This window comes from Falco peregrinus, chromosome 5 (assembly GCF_023634155.1).
Source record: "Falco peregrinus isolate bFalPer1 chromosome 5, bFalPer1.pri, whole genome shotgun sequence".
Taxonomy (NCBI): Eukaryota; Metazoa; Chordata; class Aves; order Falconiformes; family Falconidae; genus Falco; species Falco peregrinus.
Window position 1 is genome coordinate 77,288,787 of NC_073725.1, and position 16,475 is coordinate 77,305,261.

At 62.1% G+C, this 16,475-nt stretch overlaps 1 protein-coding gene across 1 annotated transcript; it reads right to left on the bottom strand.

Moving 5' to 3' along the window:
• Nucleotides 1–48: 48 nt before the first annotated feature.
• Nucleotides 49–14,672, bottom strand: FBXL16 (F-box and leucine rich repeat protein 16). Its single transcript, XM_055806511.1, is given in 8 exon segments — nucleotides 49–2,013; nucleotides 2,015–2,094; nucleotides 2,392–2,455; nucleotides 2,869–2,953; nucleotides 3,267–3,748; nucleotides 3,750–3,776; nucleotides 4,575–5,285; nucleotides 14,230–14,672. Coding segments are annotated over 7 exon segments (1,503 nt in total). The 5' UTR covers nucleotides 5,271–5,285; nucleotides 14,230–14,672; the 3' UTR covers nucleotides 49–1,944.
• Nucleotides 14,673–16,475: the final 1,803 nt, after the last annotated feature.

Below are 16,475 nucleotides of genomic sequence, written 5' to 3' on the forward strand. Positions count from 1 at the left end.
GGGGGTGCCTGGGGGGAAATGGGGTGCATTGGGGTGGGGAAATGGGGAGCGCTGGGGGTGCAGCAGGGGAGATGGGGTGCACTGGGGGTGCAGGGATGCACTGGGGGGATATGGGGGTGCGCTGAGGTGTGGGGCTGCTTGGGGAGTTTGGGGGTGCCCTAGAGCGTGGGGCTGCACTGGGTTGTAGGGCTACATGGGGGTGGCCGTACAGGGAGGTACAGGGCTCCACTGGGAGATGGGTGTGCAGGGGAGCGGGGGTGCCCTGGGGTGTATGGGAGTGCCCTGGGGACTGTTGGGGTGCCCTTGGGGCTATGGGGGCACACGGCCATGGGGGGGTGCAGTGTGGGGCATGGGGACACCCCAGCCCTGGGACTGCCTATGTGACATGGGACCGTGAGGGTGCTCAGGGCTGATGCCCCCCCCCCCCCCCAACTGCTGCTGTCATCTGCAGGGGTGGGGGACTCTCCATGTGCCACTGCCTGGCCTGGCCCTGGCCCCTGGCCCCCGTGTCCCCCAGGCACCCCCCCACCCTGGCTGCCACTGTGCCAGCGTGCTCCATGCCCTGGTGGTGCCACCCTGTCCCGGTGGCTCCTGGCACACCCCAAACCCACTCCCAGGGCCACAAAGGTCCTAGCACCATTTTGGGGCCAGAAAGTGGCATTTTGGACAAAGGAGGGAGCGGAGGTGGCGGTTGGTGCAGCAGTTCCTTCCCGGCCGGTACAAAGGCAAAACAAACCGAAAGCGTGTCCATGTCCATGTCCGTGTCCATGCCTATGTCCATGCCCACATCCGTGCCCACTCCCAGGGTGGCGCAGGCAGCTGGTGTGGCAGTGGGCCATGTCCTGGGGACAGCCACCCTGTCACCTCCCACACCGGGTCCCTGCGGGCACCTCAGCCCCATGCCCAGCTTGGCCCAGGGTTCCCCCTGGCCCCCTGCTTGCCACTGGTGTTGGGGCGATGGCTTTCCAGCTGGAAGAGTGGTAGCGATGGCAGCGTGTCCTAAGTGCCACCTCACACCTTTGCTCTGTGCTGCTGGTGTCCCCGCAGCAGCTCAGACCTGGCCCCGGTCCCCAGCCGGATGGGTCGCTCCTCGGCGTTGGCATTGCCCCACCGACCCCACGCAAACAGGGGTGCAGCGGGGTCCCCAGGGCGAGGGAGGATGCTTGCCAGGATATCCTGGCTCCTGGGGCAGGATCTGGCCAGGACAAAGCCATATAGAGGGGCCAAATGGAGGCTGTCACTTGTCACCATCCCCCCTGGGTACCCCAGGGCCTGCCGTACCACGAGACTGAAGCAAGCGAGCATGCGAGGACGGCGGTCGGGAGGGCAGAGAAAAACATCCTATTCACCAGGAGAAAGCGCTGGGCACCCCAAGGGCAGGGCTGGGGCTCAGGGGGGACACGCAGCACAGGGGGGTGGCTTGATGACCCCCTGTGGGGGTGGCAAGGGGACCCATCCAGCCTGTGCCACCACCCATGGGTGCCAAAAATAAGCATCCTCCTCTCGCCTATCCCTGGGAGCATCCTTTGGTCCCTAGGAGCATCCTTGGCGGCAGGGCTGCACGCCTGCTTGGCACTGGGGTGGGGGGAGCAGGATGCAGCCCAGGGGGGTCACACTGCCATCGCCTTCCCACTTTGGATTTCCATGATGTCCATTCATCTGTCCGGAAGGGATTGGCAAGACACCAGGAGGAGGATAGGCGATGGTGCCAGCGTGGGGGGAATTTACAGGGTACCCAGGGGGGCTCCAGTGAGGGGTAACGCCGTCCCCCATCTCCCCTCGGTGCCCCGCATCCCTTGGGGGCCTCGATGTGGTGGGTGTCCGGGGTCGGTTGTAATCGATGGCGTCTTTTGCATCCCCCAGCAGACGGAAAGAAATGGGGTGGGCGATGTCAGACGGGGTGACAGCAGGGTGGGCATGGGAGTGGGGCAGCCAGGTCCGGCACTACTCGATGACCATGCAGCACGGGAGGTGCTGGGAGAAGTACTTGAAGAGCTCCGGGGTGGCCCCCGGGGCAGTTGGTGAGCTCCAGCTCCTCCAGCTCCTGCAGCTGCACCAGCCCTGACAGCCCCGTGGTGGTCAGCAAGGGACAGCCTGCAAGTGGACAGGGTGCACTGTCACCCCAAGACACCAGCACCCCAAAAAAACAGCACCCAAAACACCAACACCCCAAAAACCCCAGCACCCAAAGAGCCTGGCTGTGGACTCATCCATGGGGAGCTGGGCTGGGCGCAGATGCCCAGGCGGCTAAGGGGGATGTGGGAGCCATGCCATGCTGGCTTGGGAGATGCTGCTTGTCCCCTCAGCTGTCCCTGTCCCCACATCTGGTCTCCCCCAGCCCCGTGGGGACCCAGCCACCCCAGTCCCGGGGGAGCAAGGTTGGGGTCTCACCGGCCAGCGAGAGGAGGCGCAGGCTGCCCATGCTCAGGAGGTGCTTCAGGCCAAAATCCTGCACCTGGAAAAGAAAATGGAGTGGGAGCGGGAGGGACAAGGAGGGGTTCCATGGGGGCCAGCCACCGCGGCACTAGGGGCTCAGCATCGCTGGGGCAGGGTGCCTGGGCAGGGAGCCTGAGCAGGGTGCAGGATGCTGGAGCAGGATGCTGGGTGCAGGGGCAGGGTGCTGGGCAGGGTGCTGGGTCAGGGTGCAAGATACGGGGGAAGGGTGCTGGGGCAGGGGGAGAGTGCCAAGGCTGAGTCCTGCTGAACTTGCAGAAGCACCCCACTTTCCAGCACCAAGTTGTGGGAGCTCTGGGCAGCCTGGGGTGCCCACCCTGAGCTCATGGCCCATCCCCAGGGAGATGCCAGCCACTCCGCCATCCATCCCTGCCATGCCAGCCGGGATGGGCACGGTGGTGTTCCCCCACCTACCTGGCAGCACCAGCGCAGGTAGAGGCTCCGCAGGGACGACATGGTGGACAGGTAGCTGAGGCCAGTGTCGGTGATCCGCACACACCTGCCGGGGACACAGGGTGTCAGGGCTGGCCAGGAGCAGGGCACCCATGGGTGTCCTCACACCATTGCCCCCCCTGCTGCGCCCACTGCTTCCAGCGCAGCTCAGCATGGCATGGCATGACATGGCATGGCATGGTGCGGCATGGTGCGGCATGGCTCAGCATGGTATGGCATGGCATGGCATGGCTCAGCATGATGTGGCATGGCTTAGCATGGCTTAGCATGCCATGGCATGCCTCAGCATGGCTTAACATGGTACAGTATGGCTCAGCATGGCATGGCGTGGCACAGCACGGCTTGGCATAGCCCTGTACCTGTCAAGCACCAGCTCCTCCAGCTTGTGCAGGTCACAGGCAATGTACTCCAGTGCCATGTCAGTGATGCGAGGGCACCAGGAGAGGTCAAGACTGCGCAGCTTCCGCAGGTTCTCAGCCACCAGCTCCACGCCATCATCTGTCACCTTGGAGCAGCCCGAGAGGCTGAGGACACTCAGGTTGGGCAGGCTGTGGACCATGTTGACCACGCCGTGGTTGGTGATCTCCCAGCAGGAGTTGAGGCGGAGGGTGTGGGTGGTGTAGCCTTGCTTGGCAGTGAAGTAGGCGAGCGCCGTGTCTGTCACGTGGTAGGCTTGCAGGTTGAGCTCGGTGAGGTTGGGCAGAAGCTGCGAGATGGCGGCGATGGCATCGTCGGCCACATTGATGCAGTCGCTGACACTCAGCGCCGTGATGCGGGCATTGAGGCTGGACCACAGCCCAGCCTCTGTGAAGTCGTTGCAGCCCGACAGCTCCAGCCGTACCGACTCCTTGCATCTGCTCCAGCATCACCTGCCAAGGGGCAAGGGGTCAGGGCACGGTGGGCACTGCTGCCCACCCTGCACAGCCCCACACCCCCTTCCCTGGCTCACGCTGAGCCCCCTGGGGCTCTTCTCACTGTCCCAGTCTTGCCTGGGTCCAGCCATGTCTCTGGGACTCCCCGGGCACTGCAGCAGCACACTGCTCTAGGACATACCAGCATCAGTGAGGAATGGGAGCGGACAGGTAGGGACCCCTGGCCACAGCCCCTGTTCTGTACCTGGTGCTGTTGGTGGGGGGCAGGATTAATGCCCACTCCCAGCACAGGCACTGCTCAGGTAAATATGGCCATGGAGCAGCTGGGGACCTAGGTGGGGTCCTTGCCTGGCCCTGTGCAGTTGCCCATCTGTCTGACCCACAACCCCCTGCCCAGGTGAACCCCCTTGCTGGGTAGCAGCCAACCAAGCAGGGAGTCCCCATCACCTGAGTGCTCGTGACCCACCACAACATCCCCCGCCCGGCGGCATGGCCACTTTGCCTGGCTTTGCCTTCCCGGCAGCACCAGCAGGCAGCAGGGGTGAACCCCCTGCCCCGACAACATCCTGCCCCCCTGCCTGGGAGGGCAGCGCAGGCTGCAGCCCACCCCACCACCCAGACCACAGGCAGGGGCTCCCGATGCTGCCTGCACCCGTGGGATGGCCATGCTGCCTGCCTGCTCCTTGCCTGCAGCGGGTGAAAGCTCTGCCTGTGCGTGTGTCCCCAGGGCCACTGGGAAGGAGCTGCCATTGCCACGTCTTAGTCACGCCCAGTCACCTCACTGGGGCCACCTACCTCTAACCCTGCATCTGTGATGGTCGACCTCTTAAGGCTCATGGATTTGACCCCCTTCTTGGAGAGAGGGTAGTTGTCAATGAACTCACAAATGTCCAGGTCAGAGACACCCACGAGGCAGAAGCCGTCGAAGCCACGGACAGCGAAGCCCTGCAGGCTGACAAACTCTTTCTCGCCACCAGGCAGGACATTGTAGAGCTCTTTGGTGTGCAGGACGGGCGTCAAGCCCACCCAGAACTTGGGTTGGTAGAGCACCCGCCGCCATGCCTTGCACACCTGTGCCAGCACACACTTCTCGCAAGCCGAAAAGTACCAGAACAAGCGGTTGAGGATCTTCTCGTCCACTGCCAGCTGCCTTTCCGAGGGTGAGCCGGGCAGCCGTTCTGGTGAGGGCTGCTCCGAGCCTTCGCTCGTGTTCAGTCCCACCAAGGAAGCACTGGGAGGGGAGGAGACACTGGCCAGAGCGGCCAAGGAGAGTGGGGAGGCCAGGCTGGGGATGGGCAGGTCGCTGCGGTGGGCTAAGGCCGGGCTGAGGATGGCAGGCACGGAGGAAGGCTGGCACAGGCGGTTTTTCACGGCAGGGGTGCCTTTGGTGATGCTGGCAGAGCCGAGGCCGTTGGGTTGTGTGGGGATCTTCACCAGTCCATTGCGGGGCAAACATGGGGGCTTGGTGTCGCCGTTTCTCGGGTTCGACATCTTCCACAGGTCTCTCTGCAACACAGGGGTGCGGGCTGAGGGGCTGCTGGTCCAGCAGGGAGAGTGAGCAGGGAGGATGGGCAGGGAGGGTGGGCAGGGGCTGGGGGGTGTCATGGCACCAGCAGGGAGGGAGACTCTGGGGGTCCCTGTGCAGGGAGCAGTGTGGCACAGGGGATGGGGTGGTGCAGGGCTGCTGGGCACAGCCACAGAGAGGACATGCCCAGGGCACAGAGCAGGGTCCTCCAAGGAGCTGCATGGCCCTGGTGTCCCTGGTGATGGGGGATGGATGGAGATTTGTCCCCAGATGTTCACATCCCTCTCTGAGCCCAGGATCCAGCCACCAACGGGAGATGGAGCAGGATCACAGCATCACAGAAGGGTTGGGTTGGAAGGGACCATCAAAGGCCATCTCATCCAGCCCCCCTGCAGGAGCAGGGACACCTTCCACTGGATCAGGCTGCCCAGAGCCCCGTCCAGCCTGACCCTGGATGTGTCCAGGGACGGGGCATCCACCACCTCCCTGGGCAGCCTGTGCCAGTGTCTCACCACCCTCTGCCTAAAATGTTTCATTTTATCTAGTTGGAATCGATCTTCTTTTAGCTTAAAACCATTGTCCCCTGTCCTTGTTGCTGTGGACCCTACTAACAAGTCTAGGCACTGGCAGGCTGCTGTAAGGTCTCACTGGAGCCTTCTCCGAGCTGAACAGCCCCAGCTCTCCCAGCTTCCTTGCAGGAGAGGTGCTCCACTCTGATCATTTTAGTGGAGGGGAGAGGAGGTGGCAGCGGCGGAGCAGAGCCAGCCAGGTGCTCGGCGGTGAGCCCATGTCAGCTGGGAGCCTGGCTGAGCCTTGCTGAGCCTCGCGGCAGCCGGGCAGCACCCCAGCAAACCAGGCCAATAAATATTGCAGTGGCAGCAAGGCTGGCTTCCCAACAGCCCCGCCGCACCCCACCATCCATTATTCATTACATTTCCCTCTATAAATATGGAAGTGAATAATTGATGGGGGCTCAGCTCCCCCCCCCCTCACCCTAGCCAGTGCCTGGCACTGGGCCCTGCCAGGGCACTGCCTGTTCTGCCTGCACCCTGTTTGCCAAGGCCATGCCAAACCCTGCCAAAGAACCGGGTCTGAGGCTGGAGGGTGTTGGGCTCCTGGCAGCCCCCAGGGACACAGCAAGGAGCCTTGGAAAGCAGCTTCCAGCCCAGGGACCAGGGGACAGAGACTTGGTCCCCGAGCCCCAAGAAATGGCTGGCATGTCCATCTGGTGGTGGCTGATGGGACCTGAGGACCCTCTCCATTGCCAGCTCCCCCCAGACCCAAGATAAATATGAGGGAATTACTTTAACTGCTTGATTTGGGATGGAGATGGCCAGGCCCTGAGGGAGGAGCACCAGGGGAGGAGCATTCTGGCTGGTGATGCTCATGGCCCAGGTCTGTGGGCTCTAAGGACGCTCCTTGCAGTCTGGGGGGAATGCCTGCCAAGTGTGGAGCAGCCTAGATCCCTCATTGCCCCCAGCCCATCACTTTCACCCTCACAGCATCCCCGACCTCATCCAGCCCTCCTGGAGCAGCCAGAGAGAGGAGTGGCCACCCAAAATGTGCCGTGGAAGAGCCCAGGAGTGCAAACAGCTGCCGGTGGCAAATCTAGAAAACCCCATGGGATGCATGGCGTGTGGCATCTCCTGGGGACACCCTCCCCAGCACAGCAGAGCCACAGGGTGGGGCTAGCGGGAGATGCTGAAGCCTCTCCTGTGGTGTGAGCAGCAGTGGCCAGAGGTGCCTGCAGACAGCCTGGCCCCGTGGCAGCAGCACCACGACAGACAGCCCAGCCTCTGGGGATGAGCCCGGCCCTGTGCAGACAGTCTGGCGCCACTCCCTGCTCGGATGCAGCCTCTGCTGCCTCCGCTCATGCTGCCCGACAGAGGAGCTGGGCCTCCGATGCTTGGACATGTGTTAAATTCACTCAAGAGCAGGAGAAGATGAGGGGAAAGAAGGCAGAAACTTAAACCAGCGGCTCGGTGCTTGGCAGCAATTAGGGAAGCAAACAGAATATGCATCAGGGTGTCTAACACAGCCATACAGCACCAATCCAAACAGCTAATTACCAGGCGGCACAGAAAGGCTGTCGCTCCAGCACAGAGCCCACAGCCAGAGCCATTCGGCACACTGGTTGTCCCCCAGGGAGAGGGCAGGTGGTGGCAGAGGGGCAGCCCGGGGCCTCGGGAGCCCAAGGGGACAGTCACGGGAGGAAACAGATGCTGACAGCTCGCCGGACTGAAATGCAGCCAGCAGGAGGTGTTGGCAACAGTTACCACCAGCTCAGACCTCGGCTGGTCCCCGAGGCCGAGCTCAGGGGGGGCTGAGTGGATTCAGCAGCTTTCCCAGTCCTGCCTTGGAAAGCTGAGCCAGAATCCCCCTGCCCCAGGCACTGAGGCTGCCTGTCTGGCTCACAGAAATCCTGAACCATGAATGAGCTAGGAAGTCACTTCAAATAGAAAGACAGCCAGAGATTCAGGCCTTCTGGGCACGGGCAGTCTCCAGGCAGCAGCGGGGGGGGGGGGGGGCGGGCAGGCAGTCTGGCTGTACATGATCACATCTTTCCAGGGAAATGGGCAGGCCAGGATCTGGGGGTTCCTACCACCCCAAAAGGAGCATGACTGTGCTTGGGGAGAGGACTCCAGCCTGGAGAAGGTGATCTGGGGGCACAGACTGGGGAGGGAGTTGGGTCCAATAGCTGCTCTCTCCTCCATCTCTGTCACCATGGGGCAGCACTGGGATCTGCCCTTCCCTGCTGCAGGAAAGCTCCTGCCTGCAGCCAAGCAGCCCCCCAGGTTTCTGCACCCCGAGGCTGAGGCCACTTTGCTCTGATGTACGAAGTAGAAGTGCCACATCCTGCAGAGATCAGAGCTGCTGTATGCTGGGATGCTCAGCCCACACCTCAGGCCCTCCTTCCAACCCACTGAGACAGTGGAGGGACAGGGAAACGCGAAGCCATCTGCCTTGGAAGTGTCAGAGAGCTCCTCTGGTGTTCCAGCAGCTCCACGAGCAGCTTTTTGGTCACCCCAAAAACAGCAGGAGAGCAGAGATCTGGCCTTTCCTCCTCTCCCCATCATCTGATTGTTCACAGATTGCATGACTGGGTCAACCACACAACATCAGCAGGAGAGCTGAGCACTTGGTACAACCATTCTTACTCTGGGATCTCACAGGAAGAGCCCAGCTTTGCAACCCCCCCATAACACCCCTCTCTGCTCTCGCAGGCCACAGCTCGCGGATGAAGCATCTGCCAGCAGTGGAGTGCCAGCTCCCAATCCACAGTGGGAGGAAACCTGACAAAAGCAAAGGGCAAAGTCTTTTAGTCTCCTAAATTCGCTCCAGGGTGCACATTTCACAGGAAATGTCATTGCCACAGAAGTCACTCCATTCATGAGGGTTTTGTCATCCACAATGGGCGATGATGCAGTGGTGGGGGGCGGATTTGACGCAGGAAGAGAGAAGAAAGAAGGGGGTCTAAGAGCCTATCACTACAAACATTACACAGATGATGAAGATGCTGGGAAGAATAGGTTGAAAGCTGCCAGGAAGATAGAGTTTGCCGAAGCTGTTGGAGAGTTTACCATCTGCATGTGGTAGTGAAGAGGGATGAGGGCCTCAAGAGATGGGAAGGATGATCAGTCACCCTGTTAGTGCCACCCCTGTACAGGTGTTCACTGGGAGATCCCAGGCTGTGGAGACCTGCCGGATCAGACAGTCATCCTGCTGTGGCCAGGCTCGAGGGCGAGCTCTGGACCAGCCGGGCTTGCAGCCTACCGAGGGCTCTGGGTCAGCCGGGCTCGGGGGCCACTGGAAGCCCGGGACTGGCCAGCCATGGGACTCACCGGGCCGCCGGCCCAGGTGGCCGAGTAGGGCCGTTCAGCACCGCGGACAGCGGCCCCGTTCAGCACCGCGGACAGCGGCCCCGTTCAGCACCGCGGACAGCGGCCCCGCCCCGCGCGCTCCTCGGGGCCGCGTCACCCTACAAGGTCCCTGCGGGACCCCCCTCCTCAGCAGCCCCCCGTGAGGATCCACTGTTGCCCCGCAGGTCCTTGTAAGAGAGCCTTCTACTGTACCACCAGGTCCCTGTGAGGATCTTCTACTGCCCTGCCAGGTCCCTGTGAGATCCTACTATTGCCCTGCCAGGTTGCTATAAGATCCTACTACTGCCTTGCCAAGTCCCTGTGAGATCCTACTATTGCCCTGCCAGGTCCCTGTGAGGATCTGCTGTTGCCCCGCCAGGTCCCTGTGAGATCCTGATATTGCCCCACCAGGTCCTTGCAAGTCCCCCCTCCTGCCCTTCCAGCCTGTCATGAAGCCCTGTCCTTGCCCTGCCAGAATCCAAGGCTCCTGCAAAATTATTTCTGTAGAGCCACTGCTTCTGTGACAGCAAGCAAGCAGCCATCGCTCACGGCTTCCTGCACACACACACACACACACACACACAGATCTATATATGCACACAGACACACATAAACACACACAACCACCTCATCAGAGCCCCAGGAGCTGGTGGATGCATCTTACACAAGCCTTGGTATTCAGCTGCATGTATACACGCATACATACACACACAAACAGAGATAAGCGCATGCACACGCACACACACACAGAGGGTTGCATCAGCTGAATTCATTAGCCCATCTATTTTTACTAATGCAGCAAATCAAGTTGCTCTACAGGCGGAGAAAACACACCCGAGACATAGTGCTGTGGCAGAACACACAGCCAAGGCTTTTGTCCAGCACTCCTGAGGGGAGCAGCTCCCTGGACTCCCTCAGGTCTATAAAACATCCCCAACCAGCTGCAATACCAGGCAGGCTCTTGTTCTGAGGGGCTGAACCTGTCGACCAAAGCACATGGTAGTAATAAAGACATCCCACTACAAAGATTGCCTTCCCTGGCAGTGCTTAGTGGTGTGCAAGCTGCCTCCTGCTCTGATCCCATCAGGTCAGACTTACAACAGGCCAGTGTTGTAAGCAGTGAGTGCACAAACACCAGCCGCTAAGGCTGGGTCCTCTTGGAGGGCTTGGATCACCCCAGCAATGCCAAGGAGCCACAGAAGGCCCTGCAGGAGCCACAAAATCTCCTGGAGATGGAGGAGTAGCAGGTGTGTTTGGGTAGGAAGAAGCTGTACCTCTGTGTGTGCGTGTGTGTGTGTGTGTGTGTGCGCGCACAGGCGGATCTGTGCTCCTGGGCTCAGCACTCACACAAGTCAGCTGGGAGACAGGATCAGAGCACAGCTCCACGCTCACTGCTACCTATTCCCTCGCTGTGCAAGCCAGGAACCTGTGGTGAGGACGGGCATCACCGCTCCGCCTGGCCCACGAGACCTGCCCTTTGTGTGACGGGAGCTGGGAAACTCCTTACTGAGATTACCCTGAGAGCTCCTTGGGAAACTGGAGGGCTGAGAACAGCTTTTCTGCTCCCTTGTTGACTCCCAACGATGCCAAGGAGCTCATCCCACCTTGGAGTGGACAAAGAGGCTCAGAAGGGGCTGGGAAAACAACTGATTTGAGTCCCACCCCTGCTGGCTGCCACTCTCAGTGCCAGGCTGGCTGGGTCTCAGGCTCCTCAGGGTCAGGCAGCAGAGCCACGACAATAGGGACTCTCCAGTCCTGCTCTTCCCCAGGTCCCACAGCCCTTCCAAGTAGCAAGACCTGGGGCTGGGCTCTGCAGGACAGCCTTATGCGCAGGGAGACAGGGAAACGCAGCTGAGGTGCCAAAGCCCCACCTGCTCAGATCCCCACCACTTTCTGCTTAGCTGAGAGAACAGCTCATGTCCAGGAGCACTGGGAGAGGCAGCTCCTGCCCTCCTCAGCCCTCAGCACGGTGAAGCTGTAGGGAGGATGAGGCAGAGCTCAAGCCCCCTGGGCCTGGTCAAGCAAAATTTCCTTGCAACAGGCAGCAGGGGCCCCTCCAGCTGCCGCAAGCCCTTCCTGCAGCAGCATTTGTCTTCTCTGCTAAGACACAAATCTCCCAAAGACATCAAGCCCCGACCTCCCTCCATGTTCCAGTCAGCCCCACATCCCCTTGGGAGGAAACCCCCCACCCAAGAGAAGCATGGGATGCACAGACCAGAGCAGAACTGGACCTCAACGTGCTGCCCTGGGCCCGTCTCCTCCAGCCTCCTCTGGAGGTCCCAGCTCTCATCACTGTGGGAGGACAGTTATGCTTCGGTTAAGCTTTGCCCTGCTCTCCTCGACCAAGGTGAGGGGAAGAGGTAACAGCTCCTCTTATGCCAGCTCCTGCCTGGCCTGGTGTCCCCTTGCTGCAAGCCCAGACAGCACCCAGCATGTTACAGCCCTTTTGCCCACTCTTGGGCCCACAAAAGGGTGAACAAAAATGCAAGATACCATGAGGACAGAGGAGCCAGGGGACTGTGGCCCATGGCTGCCCCCAAGCCCCATGACCCCAGGACATGGATGTGCTCCTCGGGTACCTCTGAAGAAGCCTCTTCTTCAAACACCTTCGTCCCTCAAGACATGTCAACAGCCACGCACACAGCAATGCCCCTTCACCCCTGGGCTCAGGGGTCTGGTCAGGAGCCAGGGTTGGGGCGAGGTGTGAGAACACCTGCCCAGCACTGAGACCATCGGCACCAGGCTCATGGGACACTGGGGCAGGTGGGCAACATTCAGCCATGAGACTCCTCGCTGCAGAGGGTTGTGGATGCTAAATGCCAACACAGGCTCCAAAAAGCCATTAGATTTATCCTGGAAGCAAAGGTACTGGCCTGATCCTGCTCCCACTGCAGCCCCCCAGCCGCCCACTTTCACCAGCCAGGAGCTGGGCACAGGTCACACACAGCTCCAGCAGGTAGAAACACTGGAGAAACAGCTTCTGCTGACCTTACCCCTCCCCAAACACTCTCTCCTTCAGCCCCAGCCCTCTCCTCTGTGCTGCTGGCCCTGTAGCACCTGGCAAATGTCACCAATCCCTGAGGCAGGTGGGCTTAGGTTGGGCGGGGGTGGCGTGCTGCTGAAGGAGCCCCGCTCGCCTGCGCACCCCATCCTGCTCCCTCCCATACCATCGGCACCCACTCACCTCCTGGGTCCCCTTTCCCCTCTCTGGGTGCTGCTCTGTCTGCCCAGGCACTAAAGGGGAGCAATGGGCCATGGCTTGGAGATGGGAAAACTGAGGTACAGGCAGGGCGATGCAGCTTTGCCGTAGAGCTGCTGGTCTGAGCCATGCACAGCTTAAATCTGCAGAGTGTGAAGGCAGGATTCAGCTCCCAAACTCAAAGTGCTCCCACTCCAGCCACCCTTCTCCTGGCTGGAGCATGGCCACATCCCCATGGGATGGTCAACATGGAGGTGACCCCACCGGAGGAGACAAGGGGACCCTTTTCCCCTTCCCACCTTCCTGCATGTGCCGCCCCAGCCCAAGCAAGTGTCCCTGCATACCCAGGAGCAGGATTTGGGAAGGTGGGAGGTTGCCAGTGCTGGGATGCTTGCCCCACTGCTCCTCACTGCTGTGGAGCCACTGGCACAGGGAGGAGAGCAGGCCCGGCGGATGGCAAAGGGATCGATGTGGGGGAAGCCAGCTCGGGGAAAAATAGATATCTAGCTCATTAAAAATGGATGCTTGAGTGAGTCCTCCCCACTCCAAAGCCACCTCCCTCCCTCTTCCTGGTAGCCAGAGTGAAATCAGCACCCAGCTTTCAGAGCAGGGCAGATGCCAGTACAGCACAGCATGCTCTGCGCCCGCTGCTCCCACCCTGCTGCATGCCAGGACCCCCCTGGGTGCTGCAGAGAGGACCTGAGACCCCCTGTACCTTGGGCAGAGGGTGTTCATGGAGCAGGACCTCTTCCAGGTGCACCCCTACTGCAGGGACTGTCACACTCCGGCCTTCACTGCCCAAGCACTGCCACATCCCACCACTGCCGGCGGATGTCTGAGAGCCAGAGCCACGCGCCAGCTCCATGGCATGACTGGACCTCCACCCGGCTGAGGTCATGGGAGTCTCTGCCTGGTTGCTGCCACAACCCCATGCCTCAGTTTCCCCCATCCATGCCTGGTCCCACCTGCCCCAGCCCTTCCATGGGGCTCAGCCTGCTCACTCAGCCCTTGGCCCCAGCCGACCTCCCACATGGACCCCTCTGCCCATCCCCTGTCCCACCAAAACAACCTGCCCCCAGCCTGGTGCCCCCCCTTCTGGGATGCTGGAGGCTCCCTGGCCCCATGCTGGGCTCTGCAGGACCCTGCTGTGGCTCTCAGCCCCCTTGGCCCCATCCCAGCCAGGGCCTTCCCCTTCCTCCATCCCAAGGGCCCCAGGATGGGGGGCTGGCTGCCCCTGTCCCCCCTGCCCCTGGCCTCTGCACCCTGCATGCAAGGGAAGTCCCACTGAGGTGCTGGGGTGTTGGGGGTGCCAATGGTCCCATGTTGCCATCAGGGAGGACAAGAGGCAGTTTGGAGGCTGGCAGCGTGGGACTGGGGGGCCAAGCAGCAACCCCACACCTGGGTGACCCTGTCCCCACAGCGATGTCTGCCTATATCCCCATCCCAAAGCATCCCTTCATCCCGCGGTACCCACCCGCCCCCTCCTCCTCCTTGCCGTTACCCACCCAGTGATGCCCGGCTATGTGGGGGGGGGGGGGCAGCACCTTACCCCCCCCAACATCCCCCCCGAAAGAAGGCAGGCGGGGGGCAGCATCACGGCGGGGTTCACACCGACCACCATCCTCGGTTAAGCTACCAGGAGGCCGAGGCGGGGGGGGGGGGGGGGGGGGGGGGGGGGGGGGGGCGGGGGCCGCAACCGGACCGGGAGCCCCGGGGCCGAGCCGGCTCCGCTGTCGTTATATAACGCGGCTCCATGATGCGGGATGCGGCGGGAGGTGGTTGCAGCTCCGGTGCCGGTGCAATGGGCACCGGTACAACGGGCACCGGCTTTGTGTTGTAAAGGGTTTTTTCCCGAGCGGCTCTTACCTCCAGCACCGTCTTCCGAAGCTCATGCCATGCCTTGTCCCCGTCCTCTCTTGGTTGCAGGGAAAAAAACACCGGGAAGAAAACCGGGAGAAAACCCCAAAAAAATCCTCCGTTGGAAAAGGGGCCGGATCCTGCCCGGCCCCCGCCCCAACCCCGCTAAACAACAGGAAAAATAAGCGGGGAGGTGGGGGGGGGTGAATGGGGCCGGATCCGGATCCGGGGGGGGATGGAGAAGGGGGGTCCCTCCTGCCAGCCAGCCCGGGGAGCTGGGAGCTGCTCGCACACGCACACGCGCGTTTGCACACACGCACACGCGTGTCAGCAGCGGAGGCTGTTAAAGAGACAGGGCTGCCGGTAGCGGTAATGGAGGGTGGCGGGATGGCATCGCCACCGGTCCCGGGAGCTCGAGGTGAGGGTGCAGGATACGGACCTGGAGGGGGAGATGGCGGGGGGTGGGGTGGGGGGGGTGGGCGGGCAGGGCTGGGCTGGCAGCTGGGTGTGCAGGCTGGGGGAGAGAGGGGTGGGTGGGTGGGTGAAAGCAGGGGTGGAAGGATGGGGGATGGAGGCAGGGATGGAGGGAAGAATGGAGGGAAGGATGGATGGAGGGAAGGAGGGGTGGATGGAAGGCTGGATGGACAGACAGATGCTTGCTCTGGCTCTCTCCCCACCAAGGTGCTGGCAGGCTGGAGATCCTGGTGCAGACCCCTCTCGCCCCGGCAGCCAGCCCAGGCCCGGCTGCAGCCTCTGGGGTGCAGCAGGGACAGTTGATCCCCTCCAGCCCCCCGGGGTGCTGCGGGCACCCAGGGAAGGCTGCTGCACCCGGGTGCTGGGGGGGGTTCACCTACCCAGGCCACGGCTGGCAGCGGGACTTGCAGCTGGGGGACGCCCTTTTGCTGCCCCCCCATTTCCCATTACCCCTGTTCAGCACCCACCCAGCACCCTCAGTCCGGGGCCCAGCTTCACCACGGCTCCCCACACTGGAGGGAACTGGTTAGCTGCCACATTGAAGCCCGCCCCCTCTGCCGTCCCCGGGCGCAGCCCCATGCGAGCAGTGGGAGCAGCTCGGCCGGCTGCCCCGCTGGGCCCTGGGGAGGCTGATGGAGCTGCCTGGATCCGGCCGCCTGGCTCCTGCCTCCATTATTTATAAGGCAGGTCGGGTTTCGCACTGGCGGCCGGGAGGGGGTTTGGGGGAGGAGACTGTGCACGCACACACGCACTCGCACTCACACTCACACTCACACCCTTATCCATCTCACCCTGCCCAGCAGGTGACAAATGCAGGAAAAGGTGCCGGAGGGGCAGGTGACTGCAGGGACATGCGGGTCAGTGGCCTCATCCAGGTGACACGTCTTTGCCCCATTGCCTGAGGAACTGGAGGTCCTTCTCCCAGTGATCCCTTGGCCCCCCAGCAATGCCCTGTCCCTACATGATGCCTTGTCTCCATGGGGGTGAGTGTCCCAGGGCAGGTGTCACCCAGCACCAGCCTGGGAGCAGTGTGTGATGGTCCATCTCTCAGGGGACACGCTCTGGTCCCAGAGTGAGCCCAGTGCCAGCAGGACTGGCAGGCACAGGGAGGTAGTTGGGCTCCAAATGGTCCTGGTTGTCCCCTTGGTCCTGGCACAGCCCCATTGTCACTAACTCCTGCCAGCTCCAGGCCATGTGGAGGTGGTCCTCTGTCCTGGGAACATTTTCATGCCAAGAAGGGTCACAACTGCTGGAGGAGTCCCTGGGCAGGGGGAGTCTCTGTGCACATGTCCCCAGCTGAGGGGACACAGCTGGGATGGACCCCTCATGCCACCAGTCCCGGGGGGTACTCACACCCTGGGGTGCCTGGTGTGGGGTGCCCAGCTGCCCCAGCTCACCCTGCAGCCACGGGCAACCCTGGCTCATCAGCCTGTGCTGCGGCAGGCCAGGGTCCCTGAGCCTCCCTGGTCCACAGGGCCTGTGCCTCCCAAGTGCCAGGAGGGTGGTGGCTGGTGTCCCCATGCTCCGGCCAGGGCAGTGCTCCAGCCAGGGCAGAAAACAAAAACAAGAGCGAAGCAACACTGCTCCTCCACAACTCATCTTTACGCAAACTGCCAGCACCCCATTGGCCTCCACTGCCCTCCCATCCCCACTGCCATGGGGGTGCTGAAGGGTTGCACCCCCACACCCAGCATCTCCCCGTGGTGACGGGACCCTGGGTCGAGCATCACTGGTCCAGCCGGACCACGGGTGCCCAAGCTGGACCGCAGTGCGCCGGGTGC